Source organism: Acytostelium subglobosum, assembly GCF_000787575.1.
Source record: "Acytostelium subglobosum LB1 DNA, scaffold: scaffold13, whole genome shotgun sequence".
NCBI classification, from domain to species: Eukaryota; Evosea; class Eumycetozoa; order Acytosteliales; family Acytosteliaceae; genus Acytostelium; species Acytostelium subglobosum.
This window is the reverse complement of record NW_012236520.1, coordinates 427,154-453,172: the sequence shown is the minus strand read 5'-3', so window position 1 is coordinate 453,172 and position 26,019 is coordinate 427,154. Positions and strand designations below refer to the sequence as shown.

Here is a 26,019-nt window from a genome sequence, read left to right as displayed (position 1 = left end):
CCAGAATGAACCTGATCGGTGATTGAATGGTGGGGGGTGTTTTGAGTCGTGGCCCACCATCACAACCCACCCCCTAACCCACAAAAAACAGGGCAAAGCCCCAAAAAGGCCAACAAATCGGGGTTGTTTGACCCATCACTTCAAGTGTTTTAGTGAAATGACATTGATTGATCCATCGGAATGGAATGATCATATTTATCTCTTTCTTATCTATTACATCTTTGACATAACTTTGAGAAAAGTGAAGTGATAGATACTTTGATACAAACAGATCATTCAGTGATTCAATTGATTTGTTCTCGAATTTCTTTATACATATCGATGAGTTGGAGTATATCTTTAGACAGAATTATCTGAATGATCCCATTGACACTATTCAAATCCTTAACATTCTTTGGGAGGACGTCTTTCATCCTTTGATTTCCAGTGGTATTCCTGTCTACATAACTGGAAACTCATCATTGTTGGGATCCATTGGAAGAGGTATACATACCAGGGGGGGCCACCGTATTCATCATATCCACAACTGATGAGTCTTGTCCATCGATATTTTCCACTCAGAACCAAGTGAGTAGGATGTCGCCAAATATGATGATTGATCGATCCAACAACTGGATGATCATTTTTTGATGTTGTAAATAAAATGTAATTTAATAATATACCGATCTAGAACTCTGGAATGATTCCAAGGTAGTTGAAGGGAGTGATTGCCTTGAGCTCCTGCTTGACACTGTCAGTGACGGCAAGGGTGTCGATAAAGACGTGCAGGTCGGCGGCGGTGACCTTCTTGGCACCAGACACACGCGTCAGCTCCTTGAGTGCCTCGTATGGCTTGGGATATCCCTCACGACGAAGGATGGTCTGGATGGCCTCTGAGATGACGGCCCAGTTCTGATCGAGGTCGTGTTGCAATGATGCCTCGTTGAGCACCAGCTTGCTCATTCCACGCTGCACGGACTTGAAGGCGAGCAGTGAGTGAGCCAATGGGACACCGACGGTGCGGAGCACAGTCGAGTCGGTGAGATCGCGCTGCAGACGAGAGATTGGCAACTTGGCGGCGAGATGCTCGTAGAGTGCGTTGGCGACACCCATGTTGCCCTCGGCGTTCTCAAAGTCGATTGGGTTGACCTTGTGTGGCATGGCTGAGCTTCCAACCTCACCCTTGATGACGCGCTGGCCAAAGTACTCCATGGAGATGTAGGTCCAGACGTCGCGGCACAGGTCGATCAGGATGGTGTTAATGCGCTTGAGTGAGTCGAACAGGGCGGCCAGATTGTCGTAGTGCTCGATTTGAGTGGTGAAGCGCGAGCGCTTCAGACGTGGGTGCAGTGATGTGACAAACTGCTGGCCAAACTGGATCCAGTCGACGGTGGGATAGGCGACAAAGTGGGCGTTCATGTTGCCGGTGGCGCCTCCAAACTTGGTGGTGTGTGGGCATGCCTGCAGCTGGGCGATCTGGCCCTGCAGACGCTCGACAAACACCATGAACTCCTTGCCGACGGTGGTGGGCGTGGCGGGCTGGCCGTGAGTGTGCGCCAGCATTGGCACCATCCTTGTTGAGGTGGCAAGCTGCTGCAGTGGCTGCATGATGGCAGTGTCGAGTGCGGGCACAATCACCTCGTCGACGGCCTTGACGATCGACAGAGGGATGGCAGTGTTGTTGACGTCCTGCGAGGTGAGACCAAAGTGGATAAACTCGGTGATGGCCTCGCTGAAGCTGTAGGGGGCGGCAGTCAGGATCGACTTGATAAAGTACTCGACGGCCTTTATGTCGTGGTTGGTGGTCTTCTCGATCTGCTTGATGGCCAACGCATTGTCTTGCGTGAAGTTGGTGTAAATAGTGCGCAGCTGTTGATGCATCCGCTCGTTGTTGAGTGCTGCCAATGGTGTGATCTCTGGCACCTTTGTCAAGCTGATAAAGTACTCGATCTCGACCAACACTCTATACTTGATCAAAGCGTACTCTGAGAAGTAATCGCTCAGTGGTGCGCACTTGTCCCAATATCTACCATCGACTGGTGAGATTGCTGTAAGTTGATTGACTACAATAGATGACATTATTATTACTATTATGTATTTGTATAAGTTGTGTGTGTGTGAATGGGCTAAAGTGAAGTGAACCGACGAACGAGTCGTGCATTCATTCATTTATTCGTCGGAATCCCGAATCGCTCGAAAATGAAGATTATAGTGCGATGAATAATGCACACAAATCGCCACTTATTCTGAGTGTAGTCGAGACGTTGGTAACTTGTAAAGTGTTGATATCCAACATGAAGGTTGTGAACTCACCATGTTGTCCATTAACAAATACAAGATATTGACTGATTGGATCAATTACGAATGGTACAATAGCACCAGAGATATAATCAATCATCATGATTGATGACAACCTTCCATTAAAAGAAGTTTGTTGGAGAAGAACTAACAAGGTTGTAAGTTTGAGGAGGAGATTAACCAAGTTAGATATTCCTGTCTTCATTGTAAAGGTTTGATTGATTACAAAGACAAACTTTGACTTTGTTTGAAGTCTACTCCATCAACTTTGTTTTGAGGGAAAAGTATTCAATAATATTAATATTAATAATGATTATGTTGTTTGATCAAATAAAGTTACTGTTTATTCAGTCAGTTGAATCAATATATCTAGATGCTGTTGAGGTCGACCATGTACTCGGATTGATCCAAACATTTGTATTGCTTTATGTAGTTTAGGGTATGCTCCTCCAATTGGTAGTTGTAGAGACATTGGTATCCCTTAAAGTCCGCCACCAACTTCCATATCTCCATAAAGAAATCAAAGTTGATATACTTATTCCTTCCATCCTGTCCCTTTATCCATTGTGTATTCTCAATAGATAACTTCTTTCCAATGTCCAACCTAAACAATTTCTATAAGATTTGAATGATTGAGTGAGTGGAATGATTCCATTATTGATTGATTGATTGATTGATTGAGTGAGTGAGTGATACATACACCAAGTGGAAGTGACTTTGATCCACTCTTTCTGAGGAATGATCGATATTGGGAGTATTCGCGATCTTCAGAGAATATGTGATTGAGTGATTGGTATTCCTCCATCTTGATGGGATCGAGCATTGCCCATGTCTTTACAAGGTATTGTACCATTGGATGTCTAAGTCCATCCATGATCTCGAAACATCCATTAAAGTTACACAATGTCTTCAACTCGTTGGCAATATCGATCAACTTCTCCAAGATTCTAACTCGTCTGTCCAAGTCCTTCTCGGTCAGTATCTCGCTGGTCACCCAGTTGGACATGACCACAAAGTGGCCGGTAAGTCGCAGCAGGTTGGGTATCTCATAGAGTATGCCCTCGATCGATGTGGCCATCTGGAAGAACTCGCTCTCCTCCACCGAACGATGATTGGTCGCCTCCCATATGGTCATCTGTCGCGCGACCTCCAGTGAGCTGAGCTGCAGCAGACTGGCCTTCTCGCCAATCTTAAAGCTGGGCAGTATGTAGGGTGGCGCTGGGGGCAGTGATGACTGGCGCGCATCTTCCTTCTGCTTGGTGATCTCCTTCATTGAGTATGTGGACGGGGAGAGCAGTCGAAGTATCTTGTTGTAGATCTCTGGACAGTTCTCCTTGAGCTGGCTGTGCACAAACCTGGTCATCATGTCTGAGAACGCCTTGTTGTCGTTGAAGTCATATCGATGCTCCTCAATCCACTGCTTGGCAATGCTCGCCACACGTGTCTGCATCTCCTTGGTCGAGGCCAATGTGTTTGGAAACTGGTTCATCTTCTCCTCGGTCACATTATAGCATGCGATCAACTGTTCCAATATATCGCGACGTGAGGCGAATGATCGGAAGGCCAACAGGAACACCTTGATGAATGTGGGATCGACGGTCTTGGTAAAGCACATGTAGCAGACCAGACTCTCGAGTGTGCCTCCCTTGACGCGCTGGCCTCCAAAGCCATTGATGTAGACCAGTCCATCCGCTGCACTCTCCTCCTTCACCACGGACTTGGCACCAATGCCCGTTGTCCTCTTAATCACATTTTCAATGTCTCTCTTTATCTGGCCACCCTTATGACGGTACCATACCAACAATATCACGGCACCAAACACCAACAATGTAACTATCAATATTGGTGCAATGATCCATAACTTCTTATCTGGTGATGATGTATCTTTGATTGAGTAATTGAGTGATTGAGTTAGTGAGTGAGTGATCGGAATGATTCCATTATTGAGTGGATGACATACCATTTTCACTACCAATGTATGAGAACATGATATTGGTCTCTTGGGAGGTGGCTTGATTGAGTGTAATGTAGGCTTGAAGTCCTGATCGATGTGTTGATGCGGGTGGCATGTTACAAGTGAGAGTGGTACCATCTTGTAATGGATTTGATGCATTGCCACATGTATATTCTCCAACCTTGATTGAATATGATGATGTATTATCAACATCCAAGTACATTCCTGTCAAAGTAATCAATCCACCAGTGATATTACACTGTGATATTGAGTAAATTCTTGGATCTAAATTGATTGATTGATTGATTGAGTCAGTGGCGAGTGTGATGTGGATGATTGAGTGATTGATGATACATACATATTGTATAATTAAAATTGCCTGTATTGTTGTTGACTTCAACTTTGAATTGAATGATTCCAGCTCGATTGAATAGTGATTGAAGTTGTGTGTTGTTGGTATAATCTATTAATATTCCACGATGATTATCCAACTTGATAACCTTTTGTTGTATAATATTATTGTTGATATATACTTTCAACCATGATGGATTCGATCCAAAACTATCACCTTTGATCATCACTGTATTATTATTATTATTAGTTATTGAGTTGATTATTGGAGGTTGATATGAATATTTTAGATTGATACTATTTGATCTGATTGATAACACCATGTCTAGATCCTTTCCAGCCATAGTCTGTGCAATATCCATTGGATAATTAAAATAAATTAATGTTCCAGCTGCATTCGATGAGTTCTGGACCAAAGTTGCCTGACCCTGTATCTGAATCGTTGTTGGTGATTGTGATTCCTGTTCCAAATAATGTCCCTATTATCCATAAATCATGTTAGTTCAATCAATCAATCAATAAATAATGATTAGAACAGTCAACATCAACATACTTTGATTGTGATTGTACCACCTTCGGTTGGCGTACCAATCACTGTATCGATTATTAATGGATTCCATTGGGTTTGAGCACATGATGATTCTGTGATGTTGTCTTGACATGCTTCCAACAATCCACTGCCACCAACACTAGTGTTGAATGATAGTCGCATCAATGTATCATTCTGGAAAAGTATCGGTAGGTCTGTAATCTTTGCCTGTCCATTCGCTATAAACTGTTTAACTCTTGCCACTGTGAATGCCTCCAATCCCTCTCCATCGCAAATAGCAACTCCATACTCATATGTAACATCACTAATATACTCTATATATATTTGATTGAATGATTGATGGTTTGTTAGTAAAAATGATTGATTGATTGATTGATTGAGTGATTGAGGATGGACTGAAGAGGCATACGAGCATGACAACAAACACTGGCAAGTGATGCCAGGAGTATGAGGATCAATGTTAGGTTTGTCATAGGTATCTAAAGATGTAAGTTGGAGATTGATTGAATCAATTGTAAATGTAATGACAAAGACCGAGATGATGATACTGGACTGGACTGGACTGGACTGGATGTTGTGTGTGTAATGTCATATGATTTGTTGTTGGACTTGATGAGTTTGTTTGTTTGTTTGATTGATTGTATCCTTTGCATGCTTGGATGGATGGATCGCGCGCGTTGTCCAAGATTCAAGCATAATCCCCATCTTCATCATGATGTCCCAACCAACTCTTTCTCACTCACTCACATTCCTCAATCACCTAAATAGGAATAAGTAGACCGTACCTCTATTTAAGGGGATGAAGCTGGAGCCAGCAGTAGCCAGTCAGTGGCGACAGATGATTGCTGTTGTTGTTGTTGTTGAAGATTGGTGATGATCCAATGTCATGTGAATCAGTGATTGAGTGGATGTGGTATAGTAGTGTGTATCTCCGATCGAATGTCTAGTGTGAGTAAGAGTGAGTGGAGGTGTGTGAAGGACAGAGACATGGTCAGGTGATTGATCAATCAGATCACTACCATCACCACAACACACACACACACACACACACAGTAAGTGAGAACATGTGATTGATTGCACTGACGACTGTGTATGATTGAGTGTCGATGATTGAGTGATTGAGGTGTATGAATGATGTTGATGTCGTTGGTATCGTACTCACTCACACGTTGGTTGTGGAAGTCAGTGTAATAGGTTACAAATCATATCCATCTCTCTCTCTCTCTTATGGTTGTTCGCGACATCTGAAGGTATGAGTATCGATCAAATGAATGTGACGCTCATGAGTGTACCCCGATCATGTGATCAAACACCAAACAAATAATATTATTATGGGATTGATTGATTGAATGAATGAGTGATTTATTATACATGGAATAGTATGCTCAACATGAACAATACAAGTAATACAAGAATGTTGGTCGATGGCGCTGTTAGTGTTGGTGAGCTGTTGGGAGGCGGGTTTTGGTAGGTGACGGTCACTGTCTGTGGCTGACCAGAGTTGACATTGGAAAGGCCATTGATGCTAACGATTATAGACATTGGAGTGGAGTCTTCTGCGCCGGGTGGCATGGTACACACCAACAATGTAGTGTTCAAATACTCATTATGAGGATTGGCGCATATCTTATTGCCAACGGCCACCGTGGAGAATGTACCTGCAATCTCCAAGTATCTTCCACTGATCGTTATATCGCCACCCCTTATTGTCAAGTTAGATACTGATGTGAGTACAGGGTCTGATTGATTGATGGATGGATGTTGATGAGGTTAGTAAGTGTTGATTGATTTAGTGATTGAGTGATCAAGTGATCGAGTGATACTTACAAAGGGTCAATCCAAGCTCATTGGATGGGTTGCCATCAACTTCGACGTGCACCTTGTATCTGCCAACTTTGGTGGGATAGTCGTTGTTGAAGACGGCGCTGGTGTGATTGGAGAATGATGTGATAGTGTCGGAGTGGACGGTCGGACCGCCAAAGCCAAGGGTCAACTTGGATGAGTTGGCACCAAAGTTAGTACCGCTGATGGCCAATGCGCCAGTCTCGGTGACATTGATGGTGAGCAGATGTGGCGCCTGGAACATGAAGAAGGTGGTGAAGCCCGATGATCGAATCAGGATGTTGACCGTGGTGTTGGGCGCGTAGAATGACTCGGCCAAGGCTGCATCAAACTTGAAGTAGCACTGTGTGCCATTGTTGGTGCCGGTCTGATCGAGCGAAACGCCAAACTCGGAGAAGGTCAGTGTGTTCTTGGTGGACGTGCCAAAGTAGTTGCCATTGACCGTGATGATGCCTCCGTAGGTGGGTGTCGATGTGACGTTTCGCACCAATATTGGGTTCCAGCCGGATAGTGCCAGGAAGCCCTTTTGGGTCACATTGATCATGCCTTCGTAGGCTTGGTCCTCGGTGAAGTTTGCTCGGATCTTTGTCGCATCCAATACGTTAAACTTGAGCTGGGACGCTCCTGGAGGTCCAAGACTATTAGGGAATGTTGATACATTTGTAATATTGACAAAGTTGGCTCCCAATATATCCACATATCCATCATAATATATTACTTGATTGATCTTGGCATTGTTTTCTGTGGCCATGGTTGTGTGTGTGAGTACCTTGGACCTGGTCCTCGATTCAATCAATCAAACAAACTTACGTGCATGTGATGTGTAGAATAGTGCTGCCAAGAGGACTATGATAATTGTGAGTTTGTTCGTTGGCAACATCTTGGAAATGATCGAGATGAGGATGTTGTTCTAATAAGAGATATTAGAGATAAAAGATGTAGAGAGATGGATGGTTGATTGAATATGAATGAAATATGAGGTGGATAGAATAGGTTGATGTTGATGTTGTTTGGTTGATTGATTGATTGATGATGTTGATTGATTGATCGATCAAGTTAAGTCAGGACCCACCCTCCTCCCTCATACTTAGCACATGATTGAGGTCGTGTGTTTACATGTGTTTAAGGTGGTGGTGGACAATCACATGTGACAGAGGATTGGCAGCAGCTGGCAGGCAGAGTCAGTGGCAGTGGCAGTGGAAGTGCCTTTTCCAATCCAACTAACAGATTGATTGAATGAATGAATGATTGACCATTGGTTTATGAACAAACGACTTTTATGTGTTTGTTTAAACTGTGTGTGTGTGTGTGTGTTTGATCAAACACTAAGTGTGAGGTGTTTCAAACGTTGTTCAACTGATCAAAAACATTGCCTTTTATGTGTTTGTTTGTGTGTATCTGTTCACTTAGATATACAACCTATCTGTTGTTCAAACACAAATAAGAATTATAGTCAAGTTGGACACTGTTTGTTGCGTAACGATATCCGCGGTTGCTCTGACCAAGTCCTCACATTCATCATTGTGTACAGACTTTGTGTATCCTTACAAGTAAGCAAGTAAATATGTTTAGTCAAGTAACAAATGTATATGATCTACATTTGTTTATTATTTGTTAGGTTGTCGTTATAACATTCCAACTATGTATGAATGAATGATTGAATGAACTCTGGCTTCAGTACGGATTGATTGACTAGGGGTCGTCCAGGACTTAGACCATCTTCCCAAAACCAAGCAACAGAAGTGATAAAAATAGAGACGGTGAGTGAATGATTGGTCTCCCCCCTGATCACTCAATGTGTTGATCTCAATCTGATCACCCACGAACCCTCCACACTAAGCCAAGTTGAAGCTCCATCAATGTTGTTGGTGGCCCTTCCTTCATATACACACACAGCGTTCTGAATCGATCAATCAGTCAGTCAATCAAGGAACTAACTGGTTGATTGGTGCTCAACACACAGAGTTACTTCATCCTTCACACCTCTCAGAGAGCATTGGTTGTGTTGTTGAGCACCAATCAACCATCCCCCGATGTACTACTAACTACTCTCCGAACCTTCAACCATTCACTCATTCACTCATTCACTCTCATTCATTGTATCATCTCCTTTGTAACAACAACTAATACTACTACAACCAACATATACTCTACAACTTATCAATCAATAATATATAACAACTAAATGAAATGGAGGACACAAGATTGTCAGTTAGATCAACAAGTAATGGTAATATAGTGCATGTATCTTCGAATCCGGACAAGACACCAATAGAGGTGTATTGGGCAAAGGATAGTAGTACACATTGGACATTCATGGTGGATAAGGATACGACAGTGGCAGATATGTTTGAGAACAGTTATGTTGTACCAGGTCATTATCTATATCTATACATGCGCAAACGACGCGCATTTGGATTACATCATCGCGATGTGGCTCTGTGCTACGAGGACAAACTTCTAAACATCATTGAACAACGACGGGCTCGTGGCAAGAAGGACGCTGCCACAGTGTTTGTTGTTGACAAGTCCAAACGCAAGCCATCCGACAAGATACGTGGAAATACAAACCTTCAGCACCATCTGCTCAAACAAGAGTAGTGTAGAGGGCAATGCCAAAGGTTTAATTAATAATATTTTAATTAATAGCATGTCTGCCACCGATACGAGGAACTCGATCACTCACTTACTCACTTACTCGATTGTTCCATTCTTACCCGCCCGCCAGCCCACCCGCTCGCACATCAGCCCATCCAAACGATCAAGAACCAATCATGATTGTTGTGGCAATAAACGAGAGAGAAAGAGAGTGGCATCTAGATAAAGATGCACAATGTAATATTACTACTACAAATTCAATATCGCTGCCCAACGTCACTGATGTTCATTGGAGCCCAATCATAACTTATTCCAGCATTGTAAATCCAGAAGAACTGGAACTAATTACCATCATCCACATTCTCACACCACTCACACACATCTGATCGACCATTCATTCTGGAAATGGGTGGGTGTGTGCTTGACATTCAATCAATCAATGACAGTCAATTAATTAATTCCAAATTCAACAACAACCAACGAATGCATGAGTTGTAACTTGCCGGTGATTCCAAGCTTGGCATTGTAACTTCATCGATTGATTGAACATCGATCGATAAATGATTGAGATAGAGATATTAACAATTCAAAAAAGCCCATTTCAAACAATCCCATCAGAATCTTTGTCTCTGAATATCTATATCCCCATCAACAACAAAGATATCTATGAAACAATTTTATCCTACTTTTAATCTCATTGCTGTTGTCCTTGTCCTTACAATATTGACAGCTACTAGTGCACCATGGATTGTCCAAGCTCAAACTACTCATGGTCATCAGGTAACTGAAACATCTTCCTTTGGCTTTAACTTCACGTTGGCTATACAACAGTTGATGGTATGTCATATTAAATTAATGGAAATAACTTAAGTAATTCTTTCAAAAAGCTAACAATTATCCAATAATATTAGTTGGCATACTCAACATATTGTGATGAGGATACAATTAACAAATGGTCTTGCGGATATTGTAATACAAAGTATAACCTTGGACAAATTGAATTTAAAACAACATTTGGTGATTCTAGTAGTAACGGATTTGGATACTTGGCTAAAAGAGGGAACACAAGTACGTACCATATTACTCAATCGATCAATTAATTTATTAATTCTTAAAATAATTTCATAATAGTTATACTAGCATTCCGAGGAACAAAGGTCCACACTCTTGAGAATTGGGCATCCAATTTGGATGTAACCTTGGCACCATGGTCACGTGATAATCCTTCTGCAAAGGTTCATCATGGATTCAAGAAGACATATCTAACAATTAAGGATGAGATTGAGGAGAAGTTGACTAATTTGATTGCCTCATGTCCAGAGTGCGACTCCCTTGAAGTCACTGGACACTCATTGGGTGCTGGATTGGCTACATTCTGTGTCTTTGACATTTACCCTCGTCTATTCAACAAGCATATTACATTGTATACATTTGGATCACCCAAACTTGGCAACCAAGAGTTTGTTTTACAGTTGGTGGCAAAGGTTGGAGCAAGCAATATTTGGAGAATCGTGGAGGAGAATGATATTGTTTGCCAACTTCCGGACCCAACATCGGGATACGTCCATATACCTAATGAATGTTGGTGCCATTCATCCAAACGTTCATATGATTTGTGCACTGATCAGGCCGATCCAAAGTGCTCATCATCAGTATCTCCAACAAAGTTGAGCATGTCCTACCACACCCGCTATCTAGGTTTCCGATTTGATCAATGCAGCAAGAGAGGAAACTTGGAAGTAGCCAGATATATCTTGTAATATCATTCTATCTAGTATCAACCAATTTGTAATAAACAATACATGCACTCACCATGTTCATTCCCTCCATTATTATGGAGAAGGGATCAATCTAACTTGAAAGGTAGAATGAGTTTGAATCCAAGGACCTTGTAGTTTGGGACAAGACCTACGACATAGTCATCGTTGATCCAAACTACAACTTGGTCGAATAAAGTCGCTCGAGGTTGGGCATATTATTTCAGTTGACCAATCAATGTTGGGCTATTGGTCAGGAATGAGTAACAACTCACTCGTTACCATTTATTCGCACCCCACTCTCCCCCATTCTTATTCGATCCATCAATCAATCAATCGCTCACCCACACACTTTTACCTACCAACACATACATCCTCTAACATATGTCATCGTCGGATGATACCATTCCATTAGGGTCAATGAATAGTCGAAACAAACTACAACCAATTATAATATATAAATTACAAATTACAAATATGATCACTATTTAAATGAAGAAGAAAATATTTAATTAATTAATTCCTTTTCATTCTTTAAACTTTAATTATTATTAACAATAATGTCCTATCATTTGGAACTTACTGCCATTCTTTTAATTGTATGTTCGGCATACACAAGTGCCAATACCGAGATATTTGGTTTCCATCGTCCTCCACCAGTCCCAGATACTTTTGACATGCCACTAGCCAAAGAAGCCCTAATGGTAATTAATTATTTTCCAAATATTATTTATTATCATTTTATTAACATAATATTTATAAAGATGGCATACTCTGCTTATTGTGATTACCCAACGTTGGTATCTTGGAATTGTGAGTACTGTAACACTGATAAGAATCTTGGTAAGATTGTGCCAAAGTATTATGCCATCAAAACCACTTCCAACGGATTCGCATTGGTTGCACAGAGGGACAACACAAGTAAGTCTATAAATATTCAATCAATTTCTCAAATAACCAACTAATTATTGTTTTAGTTATTGTGTCATTTAGAGGCACTCAACCTACAAACCTGGACAATCTATTTACTGATCTTAAGATGATCATGGTTCCATTCAATGACACCAAACCTGATGTCAAAGTACATTCTGGATTCCTCAAATTATACTTGGGTAAATATTTACTCTATCAAATAATTAATAATTTAATCAATCAAATATTAATCTCTATTTTATCAAAGACCTTAAACCACAGGTTGAAAGTGCTATTAGATCATTAATGGAAGCCTGCCCACATTGTGATCATTTGGAAGTAACTGGACACTCTTTGGGAGGTTCATTGGCAACTCTGATGGTCTATGATTTATATCCATCAGTGTTTAACAAGAAACTCAGCTTCTACACCTTTGGATCACCAAGAGTTGGAAATCAAGAGTTTGTCAATGACTTTGTTGCCAAGATTGGAGATAACATTAATCATATTTGGAGAATGGTGGAGGGTACAGATATCATCCCACAATTTCCTCAGTATCTCTTAGGATACAGACATTTGCCACATGAGGTCTGGTTGGAGAAAGAGGGTGGTATCAAGAATATTTGTTTGGGTATCGATGAGGAGAAATGTCAAAGATCTCTACCATTTATCAGACTTGGAATCAGAGCTCATTCCAACTACTTTGGTATCAGTTCAATGTTTTGTGACAAGAGTGATTATCCCATCCTCTCAATTGGAAAATAAATACATATAATTAATTAATTAATTATATGGATTTATTATTTTATTCTCCATTCACCCAATGTAGTTCTTGTTCGTGGTGATCTGATTGAAATAAAAAGTGTGTGATTTGTTCGTAGTCTTGATATATAAATAAACGGGGGAACTACTCAATCAATCAATTACAAATTTATTACAGTGTTACAAACAAGTAATTGTAAATATATAAAATATATATTCCAATAGTCTATTTAAACCAATATAACCCAAGTATCATCTATATAATAATTTATTAATAACTATGTTCAAACTAAATCCATTCCTAATATTCTTTGTCCTCCTATCTATTATCTATTCTAAAGCATATGTAAAAGAATATTATGAAGCAGATCTCCCAAATAATAATTTCAATATGAATATAGCTTATGAAGCATTAATGGTATGATTAATATCTATTTAGTTAGTAATTATACTAATATATATATCTCTTTTTAGATGTCCTATGCAGCTTATTGTGACCTCCCTACTTTGAACTCATGGTCATGTCACTATTGTAACCCAAAGGATGTAATTGGGAAAATAGTTCCAAAGATCTTTGCCATCAATGATCTTAATAATGGTTTTGCCTTTATTGCCAAAAAAGAGAATACTAGTAAATATAAATTAATACTGTTCAATCCAATCAATTAATAATATTAATAATAATATTTAAATATAGTTATAATATCATTTAGAGGAACACAACCAATGAATGTCGATAACCTTGTACAAGACTCAACCATGATTTTGACTCCATTCAACTCTTCAAGATCAGATGTTCTAGTTCATTCTGGATTCCTCAAACTTTATAAAGGTATGAATATATTATTATTATTATTATTAATAATTTAAATTATATTCTAACTAGTTGATCATTATAATCTCAAGAGCTTAAACCAACTCTTGAAAAATCATTGTTAGATATTTTGGCCTCGTGTCCAGAATGTGATCATCTGGAGGTAACTGGACATTCATTGGGTGCTGCAATGTCCACACTCCTGGTATATGATTTCTATCCAAGATTGTTCAACAAGAAGATTCAACATTATACATTTGGATCACCTAGAGTTGGAAACTCAATGTTTGCCGAAGCATTTGTTGAGAATCTTGGATATAACAGGGACAATCAATGGAGATTAGTACAAGCCAAGGATTTGATATCACAGATACCAACTATTACTCAAGGATACACACATCTTCCTAATGAGGTATGGTTGAATGCTGATGGATCAATCAAAAGGTTATGTGAGGACTATGACTCAAAAGATTGTCAAAGGTCGGTACCATTGATCCTTCTCAACATCCAAGATCACTCTCTATACCTCGGTATCAGTTCGGCTCATTGTGACAAGAAAGATTATCCAGTCCTTGGATTATCAAAGGTTATAAGTAAACAATTCTTAAATAAATAAGTTGACCAGAACTTCAATTAATGACAACACATTCTGAAAAAACGAGAAGTCGTGTGTCACATGAACATCAATCATTCATTCAGTAAATCACAGATACACACAACAAAGAAAAGATATGGATACAACATTTACATATCCATTCCCAATGCCTACCAACTACCAGGCACCAGGCATCCCATCAACTCAACCACAACCTACAACACCACCATCAAAGGTCGAAGCACTGATTAAGAAGAATAAGGAACGTATAGTTCCTAAACTATTCCAACCAATAACACTTGGCAATGTAACTCTAAAGAACAGGATAGTTGTATCACCAATGTGTCAATACTCCTCAGTCGATGGATTCATGAATGATTGGCATCTTGTACATCATGGTACCTTTGCCAAAGGCGGTGCCGCACTCATTCTCTTTGAAGCGTCTGCTGTCTGTCCCCAAGGTCGTATCTCAGTACATGACAGTGGTATCTGGAAGGACGAGCATATTGCACCTCTAAAGCGTATCGTAGACTTTGTACACAACTTCAAGGCTGTAAGTATCTCTCAACTCAACTGATTGATCGATTGTTCATACTCACTCACTAACATCGACAACTACAACGTACCTCAGGTCGCAGGTATACAGATTGCACATGCAGGTAGGAAGGCAAGCACTGTCCCACCATTCCTTGACAATGGTAGAGCATTGATGAAAGAGGATAAGGGCGGCTGGAGCAATGTGGAGGGTGCATCACCGATTGCGTTCAACAGTGAGATGCTCGTGCCACACGAGTTGACATGCGACGAGATCAAGAGAGTGATTGAACAGTTCAAGCAGGCGGCAATACGTGTGGACAAAGCTGGCTTTGGCGCAGTGGAGATACATGGCGCTCACGGCTATCTGATCGATTCGTTCCTATCACCAACGTCCAACAAGAGGACTGACGACTATGGTGGTAGCTTCGAGGGCAGGACAAGACTGTTGATGGAGATCGTTGGCGCTGTTCGAGGAGTGTGGCCATGCGACAAACTACTGATGGTGCGAGTCAGCTGCGAGGAATGGGTGGACGATGGCTGGCACATTGACGACACAGTGCGACTTGCCAAGATGCTGAAGGAGGCTGGCATCGATGTGTTGGACTGTTCATCAGGCGGAAACTCTAGCACCCAACACATCAAGGTGGCGCCCCTCTACCAGGTGCCATTCGCAGAGCGTGTCAAGCGTGAGGTCGCTGGCCTCGGTGTGTCTGCGGTGGGTCTGATCAACACACCAGAAGAAGCGATATCAGTGTTGGAGCAGGACCGCGCAGACCTCATTATGCTTGCAAGACCACTTCTCCGCGATCCCTTCTGGCCACTACACGCAGCAACATCACTTGGTCTTGATGTAGACTGCTGTCTACAGTACACCATGGGTAAATACACATGAGCGAGTAATACATTCTTGTTCAATTCTTTCATTGAATGATTGAATGATTGAATGATTGATTGATTGATTGAGTCAATCATTCATACACATCATGATCATCACTCTCTTTCGCTCACTCACTCTCACTAACTCTTGCCAATGATAATGGGCGACTTCAGTCAATCACAAACTCGTCTCACGCCAAACATTGTTTTGGACCCAGGTTGATTGACTGGATGATGGATAGATGATAGCTATATGATCCATCAGCTTGTAAAGAGTACCAACATCATGATATGAAGGTCCATTACCTTCCCAACTTATATTACAAGTAAATTTATATTATAAGTATGATCAACGATTGTAATAAGTGTCTTGGAAGATACATATTCTTCATTGACACTGAGCCATTTGTATGGAAGTGTGACCATGATACATGTACTCCTGAACTACCGGTTGACCTCCAGCCAATGCATGCCAGCCAGACCAACCCATTCAAGATCAAGCCCAAGACCAATCTCAAGAGGACCTCAAATGAAGAATATACAACGGATGACGAGGACTACAATCTTAATGATGAACTTTCATCATCCCCAGTTAAGTCCAAAGATATACCCAAGACCAATACAAAGTCCATGACCAAGACAAACACCAAGGCAAAGACCAAGACCAAGGCCAAGACCAAGTCCAAGACAAAGAACAAGCATAAACCCTACGCCAACACAAACAAGATGGTACAAATTGATGATGAAGATATTGATGACTTTGAAACACTTGGAGGTTCACCAGTATCTGGACATAACAAGAAGATAAAGATAACTAAATGATTCAACTCTTGGATTCCAAGGGTTCACTGGTCAAGTGTATGAGCGTGGGTGATCAATGCCCAGGGCTGATTGCCAAAAAGATCAGATTTTGATCAAACGACACTCCACGGGTCCATCTTGAAGAATGTTATATCCATACGCATACATACATACAGACAGAGATAGACATAGAGATAATAGATATATATATAATGGATAAAGATATAACATTAATATCAGTGTTTAAGAATAAGTATCTGATGTATGTGGTGATGTCACATGTAAAGGATATACATCTAAAGTATATTTGGAACAATGTTGATACGTACATGGCAAAGAGGAAGAGAAATTATACTGCACCAGGCTTGGCATTCAAAGCAAAGAAGTACTCAATGATAACCAAGGCACATTGGATAATCAAACATGGCTTCCTAGGCCTGCTACGATACAGGTTGCAAATGTCTCATGAGCGTCATCACGTTGAGGACTGCCTCGAGTGGACCACCAAGGCATTCGAACTCGTGGCAAAGACAATCACAACCGACACTAGTATGCTGAACTTGATCGTCGACTCACTCGTACAAAAGAAGATGGGACTGATGGAGGCTGCCGCAAAGTTCAACAATCTCGAGCTGTTACAACTTGAAGCAGTCAAGGCTTCAAAGACCCTGTGCAAGGACCCTTTGATATGGCCACAACTATTGGAGATTGCACTGACACATGGTTCAGACAGGGTGGCCAAGCACATCATTGATAAATACACGCCCTACACAAAGGACAAGACATTCCTCGAGAAGGCAATAGCATCAGTGAACGCCAACACCATCATGGCCGTCTATGATAGCAACTACGCCATGCTACAGAATGGCATCACACCATTCTACAAGTGTCTGTTGACAGGCAGTCTTCCACTGATCAAGAAGATCATCGAGTCTGATTGCAAGCACATCCCATTTAGAGAGGCAGCACTGACACAATACGTCCAACATCTTTTGTCATCGGCCAAGCTGGAAACACTCACATGGGATCATTGGGATCTGATCATGTACGTCAACCAACACTTCAAGATGCTCAAGATCAACAACGACGCGATGGATAGAGATTGGGCACGCGGCAAGGTACTCAAACTGCTGGCGCCCCCACCCAGCGACTCACCATACCGCGAGGAGATACTAGTGTTGTTGGCACTGGCACAGCTGGCGATCGATCACAAGATGGACATCAGTCTAAGGCTTGCTGGCGAGACTATAGTGGCACAGCAGCGAGTGGAGTTCATAGACTATCTGCTCACCGAGGTTGCCTTTGCTCAACACGACCTGTGGCTGGCCATCGTCAAGCTTTGCTCGCCGACCATCATCATGCAATATTCGCGACTGGCAGACAATGGACAGACGTACAGCACAGTATCACGACAGGACAGTCTAGACACACTACAATTCCTTCGCAACACACTCAACTCCAACTTTGATAATACAATACTACGCGATGAGATCAAAGCTGGAAACACAGAGGCAGTTCGCTACCTCGTGGACCAATGTGGACCCTACCCCTTGGGCGTAATACTAGAGTATGCAGTGACGTATGAACAGATCGATATCTTCCTCGAGTACTTTAAGAAGAGTCCAACCATGGCTGTGCTGCGTCCAAACTTCATCAAGAATCAGCTATTGTTTGCCAAGCACTTCCACCTCTTGGCCAAGGTGGCCAGCCCGTTGGACCTCGGACTACTGCCCTACGACAGCACATTCCTTCAGTACATTGCCATTGCAAGGTGTAGCGCATCGTTGGACACCCTGTTCAAGGTGAATGAAACGGTGGACTTGAAGGAGGTGTTTGTATTCTATTCTGCCGATATGGATTGGTACAGGAAGGTGGCAGCCACCAAGCGAATGAAGGATGATCATGGACCATACAACAACTGGAATTGGGTATACGCTGCCAAGTGTGGATCAATACCAATGGTACGAGCACTTGAAGATATCTATGGAAGACAGGCATTCAAAAGCAATATCAGCAAGTTATTAGAGTGGGCGGAGAAGTACCATCACACTCCATTGATCAAATACTTAAAGGAGAACAGATAATGTAAAATATAACAATCAATCAATCAATCAATCAATTATTCAATCAATTGTGTGAGATAACTGGTAAAAGAGTGTGGGACAAACTACCAAACAAAGGAGTATAATTGATGCTACATACTGTGTGGAGATAGAAAGAGATAAGATGATCTAGATTACATACAATGATTGGTGTTGGTTTTCCGAAAGTCACTCATTTGATCTTTGATCAATACATTATTGATCAATACATTATCATCGTTTGTGATTCTTCAAATATTATTTTAATAATTATCTATAAAGGTAAGAGATGATTCTTCCAATATTTCTTTGGAATCATCCCTCACTCACTTTTTCACTCAACATAATCAATCAAACCACTTACGCAAGTTAATCAATTAATAACAAACCGATATGGACAAATCAGTTTTATTGGTAGCAGTTTTGGCTCTTCTTTTGTATGCCATTAGTGCTGAAGCCATTGATCGCCGCTTGGTGTTGTGTCCTAGGGTCTATCCAAACGAGTGCAGATATAATGGTGGCTATTTCTTTCCAGGAAACGGCAGAGATAGATGTTGCGATCAGTGCCTATCTAACTGTGCTTCCTCCCCATGCTGTGACGACATCTCCCAAACCACCTGTGATTCATACAGAGGTGCCTACATCCCAGCAGACATCTACAACGGTCGTTGCTGCTCTTTATGCATCCTCCAAGCGATCGTTTGATAAAATTCAAAAGAAACAAGTTATATTTTGGTTGAATAATTGATATTAGGCATTTCTGAGATGGATAGACACTTAACCTTCTATCTTGAGTCGTCAATAGAGGTGGCTTGATACTAATCACATTGATGTAGAGGAAATAATATCTTATGATAATTTAGTGCTAGCACTAAAACGATTGTCCCATACTTTTGATGGGTCATTTGTTACTAAGGAGAAAAGACTAAACAAGCCATGGCTTGACTGAACCACTTATTACTGAGACATTGGAATCATCCAATAATTATTCAATAACTAACTCATTCAAAATCATTCATAACTACAGATATGAACAAGTCAGTTTTGTTGGTAGCCATGTTGGCTATTGTTTTGTTTGTGAATCAATAGGAGGTGAGGTGTCTTCACTCCTTCAGACCCTCGCAACAAACATTGCTGCGACAAATGTACCTATTAGGATTCTATTGTGGACATTCACACAAACAACAAGTATCCAAGGACTGTGATCTTGTCACTCAAGTAGAATAAAGGAGAACAGATAATATGTATTTGATTGATTGATTGATTGATTGATGTGTCAAACAGACATTAAGTTCCCATCCTTGTATGGTCATGTGATATTACTTTAGATGATGCAAAGACTAAACAAGCCATGGCTTGACGCAACCTGACATGACCTAAGAGACATCGGGACTCGTTCAGCTGTCCTACGAGGGAGGGGTACCTGTCTTCTCCATCAAACACAAGATCAAAGTAATGAACATCATGACTGTCAGTCAGGTAATTCAATCAAAATGGAAGTCGTCAAGTTGTTTCATTCTGATAGGGTTTGAGATGACCTCACATGTAACCCATCAATCAATCAATCAAAGTGTGTGAGATACAAGAGTGATGGTTGACGTGTGATGTGTGTGTATGTGACAAGCTACGAACCAACAAGGAGTGTGATTGATTGAATATAAACTATGTGGTGGGTTCTAACTTGCACTCATGTTTAAACAAATAGGAAGTAGAGAGAGAGATAAGATGGTGTAGATGTCTATAGTCATCATTCGTTCTCACCACAAGACACCTCCTAACTCTCACCCAAATTTAATGAACAGAAATTTACTTGAAGTTGAACAACCTTATTTGCTTCCTTTGTTTGGTTGTTGTCAACAACAACAATCAATTATAAATAGTATCCAAGTACTTGTCATTCATTATCCATAGTTTATACTTATAATATAAATATATTTAATAATTAACTTCAAAGGTATCTTATCTACTCCGGAATCATCCCACCCCMACCCACACTCAACTATCAATCAATCAAATCACTTCACTAACTCATTAATACTCATATTGACAAACAGATATGTACAAGTCAGTTTTGTTTGTAGCCATGTTGGCTGTTGTTATGTTCGCAATGAGCGCAGAGGCCATTGACTGCCGCTTTGTAAAGTGTGCTGGTGTCAATGCTACTGAGTGCAGATTGAATGGTGGTCGTTTCATTCCAAGAAATGGAAGAGATAGATGTTGTGATGAGTGCAAGAACAACTGTGCCGCCACCATGTGTTTGGCCGTCGACCAAACATCATGTGAGGCCAACGGAGGTGTCTTCACCCCAGCCAACCTCTTCAACGGTCGCTGCTGCGCATCATGCTACTACGACCCAATCATGTGTGCTGCCGTCCAATGCCTACGCATCGATGAGGATCGCTGCACTGCCAACGGTGGTGAGTTCCTCCCCGCCGACATCACCAAGGGTCGCTGCTGTGCTGGTTGCAAGAACAACTGTGATCTGGTCGACTGCGCCAACGCCGACGAGCAGCAATGTATCGCCACAGGTGGTCGCTTCATCCCAGCCGATATCCCACACGGAAAGTGCTGTGCTTCCTGTGAGGACAACCCATGCATGGTCGTCCGCTGTGCTGGCGTCAACGAGACCAAGTGCCGCGAGTCTGGAAAGATCTTTGTTCCAGCCAACCCACCAACCAAGTGCTGCGACTCCTGTGAGACCCGCTTCACCATCGAGCCCCAGAACCCATGTGCCCTAGTCCTGTGTCCAGCCATCGACAAGAAGAAGTGCAACAACTCTGGCAGATTCTACGTTGAGGCCAACCCACCAACCAAGTGCTGCGCCACCTGTGAGGTCCGCATGACCATCGAGCCCCAAGACCCATGTGCCCTCGTCAAGTGTGCCGCCATCGACAAGAAGCTGTGTAACGCCAACCCAGACACCATCTTCTCCGGTGCCTACCCACCACACAAGTGCTGCTCCACCTGTGAGCCACGTTACACAATTGGACCAGTTCCACTTCCAGTTCAATAATTAATTTATTAATAATTAATTCAAATAATAATAATATATTAGGAAATTCTTCCATCCATATCCATCTTGTTTCCATAGGACATATGTTTGACATCCCTCCTCCTAAGGATGTAAATCGGAGTTGCGGATGAAGGGCGAACATCATATTATGCATGTCCATGTTGACCATCAAACCATCTTTGCAATAGAAGTCATCCAAACAAGAGCCATTATACCCATTTGTGTAAGAAGACGAGTCGTGGTGCCAGACACATCCCTTTGCACTTTGACAAGTGTTGTTGATCTGTTCAAATATCAAGAACGAGGTTGTTGGGAAGACACGAGAAATACCAATCTTATTGGACCATTAACATGGTGACAGGGGTACCATTCTCGTGACACTTCATCTGTATTCACGTCATTCATTCAAACACCTGATTCAATCAATCAATCACATAAACACACACATTGGAAGCCTTGCAGATTTTTGTGCAACTTTGTTCATGTAATAATTTCAAAATGTGAACAGCAACACACACGTCAAGGGGCGCATTCAGGTCCAAGGTCCAGACCATCACTCCAATCAAACGAACGACACTCAACACACACATGCCCCAATACTTGAATGTTGTCACAACTATCTGTGGCGTGCATTCAATCAAAATGGAAATGTCGACAAAAATGGAGCGGTGTTCGGTGACTGTACCCATTCTGATAGGGAGCGGCCGGTTGGCTGGGCTGTCTGGCAGAGGAGGTCCATTGTAACCCTCGCCAGGAGATCAATACTTCTTTGTTTGTTGATTGATTGGGCAGAGCACATTATTGAGACACACATATTAACACTTCACTTAGTCAGGTGAAGCTTGACGAAGTGGGTTCTAATCAATCAATACTGACTCACCTTATGCCTTATGTATGTCTATGCCCAACACATCATCACTCGTTCTCTATGTTGTGGTGATAACATGGATACCCTACCAAGGTGATGGTTGCCCTCGTGTCCGCTCTGTAGGCGGTAAAGAAATTTACCTGAACTTGCTGCCCATGGACATGTTTTATATCCAAGTACTCATGATTGACATTTAGTCATCTAGTCGAGTTATATATAACATATACATATAAACAATTAAGGTATATATACATACATTCTCCGCCTCACGCTACCAATTACCACCCCGCGGCAACACCCACTTTCCTGCGGTCCACACGAGAAACACATGTTGCCACACCCTTTAACATCATTTCACTCACACTAACATTCACTTACTCCTCATTCACAACATTCACATTCATTAGTTATAGACATGTACAAGTCAGTTTTGTTAGTAGCCATGTTGGCTGTCGTCATGTTTGCCATGAGCGCAGAGGCCATTGATTGCCGCTTTGTCAAGTGTGCTGGTGTCAACGCCACCGAGTGCAGATTGAATGGTGGTCGTTTCATTCCACGCAACGGAAGAGMGAGATGTTGTGATGAGTGCAAGAACAACTGTGCCGCCACCATGTGTTTGGCCGTCGACCAAGCCACCTGTGAGGCCAACGGAGGTGTCTTCACCCCAGCCAACCTCTTCAACGGTCGCTGCTGCGCATCATGCTACTACGACCCAATCATGTGTGCAGCCGTCCAATGCCTCCGCATTGACGAGGAGCGCTGCACTGCCAACGGTGGTGAGTTCCTCCCAGCTGATATCTCCCAGGGCCGCTGCTGTGCCTCATGCAAGAACAACTGTGATCTGGTCGACTGTGCCAACGCCGACGAGCAGGCATGCGTTGCCAACGGAGGCAACTTCATCCCAGCTGATATCCCGCACGGAAAGTGCTGCGCCACTTGCGAGAACCCATGCAACTGGGTCCGTTGCCAGTACGTCAACGAGACTGAGTGTAACTCCAACGCCGGCACCATCTTTGCTCCACGCAACCCACCCAGCAAGTGCTGCGACACCTGTGAGGTCCGCATGACCATCGAGCCCCAGACAACCACCACCCGCTTCACCATCGAGCCACAGCCAACCCTCAGCCCATGCGCTGCCGTCCGTTGCGCCTACGTCGACGAGAAGAAGTGCAACAGCAACCCAGGCACCATCTACGTCGCTGCCAACCCACCCAGCAAGTGCTGCGCCACCTGTGAGACTCGCTTCACCATCGAGCCCCAAGACCCATGCGCCCTCGTTCGTTGCGCCTACGTCGACGAGAAGAAGTGTAACTCCAACCCAGGCACCATCTACTCTGCTGCCAACCCACCAAGCAAGTGCTGCGCCACCTGTGAGACTCGCTTCACCATCGAGCCCCAGACTACCCGCTTCACCATCGAGCCACAACCAACCTTGAGCCCATGCGCTGCCGTCCGTTGCGCCTTTGTCGACGAGAAGAAGTGCACTGCCTCTGGCAAGATCTTTGTCCCAGCCAACCCACCAAGCAAGTGTTGCGCCACATGTGAGACTCGTTTCACCATCGAGCCCCAAGACCCATGCGCCCTAGTCCGTTGTGCCTACGTCGATGAGAAGAAGTGCAACAGCAACCCAGCCACCATCTACTCGGCTGCTAACCCACCAAGCAAGTGCTGCGCCACCTGCGAGACCCGCTTCACCATTGAGCCACAGCCCCTCTAAACACCCGTGATCATCACGTGATAGTCACTCTCCTGCTACTCAATAATCATCAATCATTATGATTAAACTTATCTTAAACGGAAACTTTTCCAAACCTCTATCCATCCATTTCTATCCATTCAGTTCGTTTGATCAAGTGGCTGCAGGTTTGACAACAACTTGAATTCTCGAGTTGATTGATCATTAGTGGGTGAGGTGAGTGATATGATCATTTTCCAAAACTAAAGTAGAGATAGAGATAGAGATAGAGATAATAAGGAATGGACTATTGTAATGAGCATGGGTCACCATTCTATCGATACTGTTCAACGTGCGACAATCATCCACCAGTATGTCCAGATTGTGTTGATGATCATATGGGCCACATCTTCGTTAAAGTCAGGGAAGACACGACACATGTACAAGAGAACAACAAATACAATTACAACAGCAATGTACCGACACAAAGGTCACAACCCTCGTCCACACTGGAGCCACCATCTCACGAGGATATAAGAAATGTGATTGACTTCTTGGTTAGTAGACTCGACTCAAACTTTGTCAAGTTGATGTCGTTATACGACAAGTTGAAAGAGGCAACAAGAGTGAAGACGGAGAAGGACGAATTCTTCCAATATATCTACACTCGATTTTCCACAATGGAGAAGGAGGCAGAGGACAAGATTCAGCAGTACCGCATGCCCTTGGTCAACTTGTTTCACAAGTACTACGATGTTGTGTTATTGGACAAAAGAAAGTTGGACCTACTCGAGAGTTTGTCATCAGCGAGGCAGAAACAGGATGCATCCAATGCGTATGACAACTACTTTGACCACTGGGATTACGATTTGGCTGTGGAGGCAGCTCTAAACGAACACAAGATCACAGACTCACAATTGATCAAGAATAACCTCTTCGTTGACAACATTCTACGCACATTTGACAACAAGTTTACAAAGGACAAGTTGTTCGAGCACTTTGGAATGCCACATAGCCCGTTGACACGCACGGATCTGATTGTTGCTCAACTCATTTGTGAAGCACAGCAATCTGTCGATGCTCACTTGATTGCTGCTAAGGTTAGCTTGGGTTCTGCAGGGTTCAACGGGTGTTGTGGGTGGATTCTTCAAATATTTGTTTTGGAATCCAAGGTCCGACCCGTGATGACCCTTTGCAACCTCCAACATAGTAATAGCGACCAATTAATACATATATATAATACAACATCTGATGTCTGAGGAGCTAACCCAGTTAATAGTCACCAGAGTTAAGCAAGCAGGTGTCAAATGCTTCTTCTGCGGTACTGAGTTGGATATCTGGGTCTTGGGCAAACACCTGCCCGTGTGCGCCAAACTGTGTTACAATATCATCATTGATATGTTCCAGACTAAAGAATCACAGGAGGAGACTCACACGTTGAGGCTGCGTATAGAGGAGTTAGAGGGAATCATCAAGTCATTATCGCAACAACAACAACAACAACCATTGTTTTTTTTTTTTTCTTTTTTTTCCCCCCAGCCACAACCAACATCGTTGTCATCAACACTCACGCTTCAGCAAATGAAGACGCCAACCAAACAAGGTGCGGCAGAGAACAATAGAGAGCTGATGAATATCACACATACCAAGAAGTTGATGGATGGAGAGACTAGCAAACAAACCAAGTGCTTCTTTTTTTTTTTTTTTCGAGACCCAACCAATCCCAACCGGATTATAGTAGAGGCGACTTGCAATT

At 42.4% G+C, this 26,019-nt stretch overlaps 12 protein-coding genes across 12 annotated transcripts; 9 read left to right on the top strand and 3 right to left on the bottom strand.

The window, feature by feature from the left end:
• Window positions 1-666: 666 nt before the first annotated feature.
• Window positions 667-2,058, bottom strand: SAMD00019534_068520 (hypothetical protein; the record flags this gene model as incomplete). Its single annotated transcript, XM_012897964.1, has 1 exon — window positions 667-2,058. The coding sequence occupies one exon, from the start codon at window positions 2,056-2,058 to the stop codon at window positions 667-669; it is 1,392 nt and encodes a 463-aa protein (XP_012753418.1).
• Window positions 2,059-2,646: 588 nt separating this feature from the next.
• SAMD00019534_068510 (hypothetical protein) lies at window positions 2,647-4,346 on the bottom strand (the record flags this gene model as incomplete). The annotated part of the gene is made up of 3 exons (XM_012897963.1): window positions 2,647-2,892; window positions 2,978-4,161; window positions 4,238-4,346. 3 exons carry the CDS (start codon window positions 4,344-4,346, stop codon window positions 2,647-2,649), a joined length of 1,539 nt encoding a protein of 512 aa, XP_012753417.1.
• Window positions 4,347-6,497: 2,151 nt separating this feature from the next.
• SAMD00019534_068500 (hypothetical protein) lies at window positions 6,498-7,854 on the bottom strand (the record flags this gene model as incomplete). The annotated part of the gene is made up of 3 exons (XM_012897962.1): window positions 6,498-6,871; window positions 6,960-7,715; window positions 7,785-7,854. The coding sequence occupies 3 exons, from the start codon at window positions 7,852-7,854 to the stop codon at window positions 6,498-6,500; spliced, it is 1,200 nt and encodes a 399-aa protein (XP_012753416.1).
• A 1,310-nt stretch (window positions 7,855-9,164) lies between these two features.
• SAMD00019534_068490 (hypothetical protein) lies at window positions 9,165-9,575 on the top strand (the record flags this gene model as incomplete). The annotated part of the gene is made up of 1 exon (XM_012897961.1): window positions 9,165-9,575. One exon carries the CDS (start codon window positions 9,165-9,167, stop codon window positions 9,573-9,575), a length of 411 nt encoding a protein of 136 aa, XP_012753415.1.
• A 908-nt stretch (window positions 9,576-10,483) lies between these two features.
• SAMD00019534_068480 (hypothetical protein) lies at window positions 10,484-11,323 on the top strand (the record flags this gene model as incomplete). Its single annotated transcript, XM_012897960.1, has 2 exons — window positions 10,484-10,640; window positions 10,704-11,323. Coding segments are annotated over 2 exons (777 nt in total), but the record flags the coding sequence as incomplete, so codon positions are not given.
• Window positions 11,324-12,093: 770 nt separating this feature from the next.
• Window positions 12,094-13,006, top strand: SAMD00019534_068470 (hypothetical protein; the record flags this gene model as incomplete). Its single annotated transcript, XM_012897959.1, has 3 exons — window positions 12,094-12,250; window positions 12,307-12,441; window positions 12,510-13,006. The coding sequence occupies 3 exons, from the start codon at window positions 12,094-12,096 to the stop codon at window positions 13,004-13,006; spliced, it is 789 nt and encodes a 262-aa protein (XP_012753413.1).
• A 1,542-nt stretch (window positions 13,007-14,548) lies between these two features.
• On the top strand, window positions 14,549-15,841 carry SAMD00019534_068460 (hypothetical protein; the record flags this gene model as incomplete). Its single annotated transcript, XM_012897958.1, has 2 exons — window positions 14,549-14,965; window positions 15,044-15,841. The coding sequence occupies 2 exons, from the start codon at window positions 14,549-14,551 to the stop codon at window positions 15,839-15,841; spliced, it is 1,215 nt and encodes a 404-aa protein (XP_012753412.1).
• Window positions 15,842-16,290: 449 nt separating this feature from the next.
• On the top strand, window positions 16,291-16,647 carry SAMD00019534_068450 (hypothetical protein; the record flags this gene model as incomplete). Its single annotated transcript, XM_012897957.1, has 1 exon — window positions 16,291-16,647. One exon carries the CDS (start codon window positions 16,291-16,293, stop codon window positions 16,645-16,647), a length of 357 nt encoding a protein of 118 aa, XP_012753411.1.
• A 308-nt stretch (window positions 16,648-16,955) lies between these two features.
• On the top strand, window positions 16,956-18,710 carry SAMD00019534_068440 (hypothetical protein; the record flags this gene model as incomplete). Its single annotated transcript, XM_012897956.1, has 1 exon — window positions 16,956-18,710. One exon carries the CDS (start codon window positions 16,956-16,958, stop codon window positions 18,708-18,710), a length of 1,755 nt encoding a protein of 584 aa, XP_012753410.1.
• A 2,053-nt stretch (window positions 18,711-20,763) lies between these two features.
• Window positions 20,764-21,720, top strand: SAMD00019534_068430 (hypothetical protein; the record flags this gene model as incomplete). Its single annotated transcript, XM_012897955.1, has 1 exon — window positions 20,764-21,720. The coding sequence occupies one exon, from the start codon at window positions 20,764-20,766 to the stop codon at window positions 21,718-21,720; it is 957 nt and encodes a 318-aa protein (XP_012753409.1).
• Window positions 21,721-23,003: 1,283 nt separating this feature from the next.
• Window positions 23,004-24,302, top strand: SAMD00019534_068420 (hypothetical protein; the record flags this gene model as incomplete). The annotated part of the gene is made up of 1 exon (XM_012897954.1): window positions 23,004-24,302. A coding segment is annotated over one exon (1,299 nt), but the record flags the coding sequence as incomplete, so codon positions are not given.
• A 276-nt stretch (window positions 24,303-24,578) lies between these two features.
• SAMD00019534_068410 (hypothetical protein) lies at window positions 24,579-25,522 on the top strand (the record flags this gene model as incomplete). The annotated part of the gene is made up of 2 exons (XM_012897953.1): window positions 24,579-24,634; window positions 24,736-25,522. The coding sequence occupies 2 exons, from the start codon at window positions 24,579-24,581 to the stop codon at window positions 25,520-25,522; spliced, it is 843 nt and encodes a 280-aa protein (XP_012753407.1).
• Window positions 25,523-26,019: the final 497 nt, after the last annotated feature.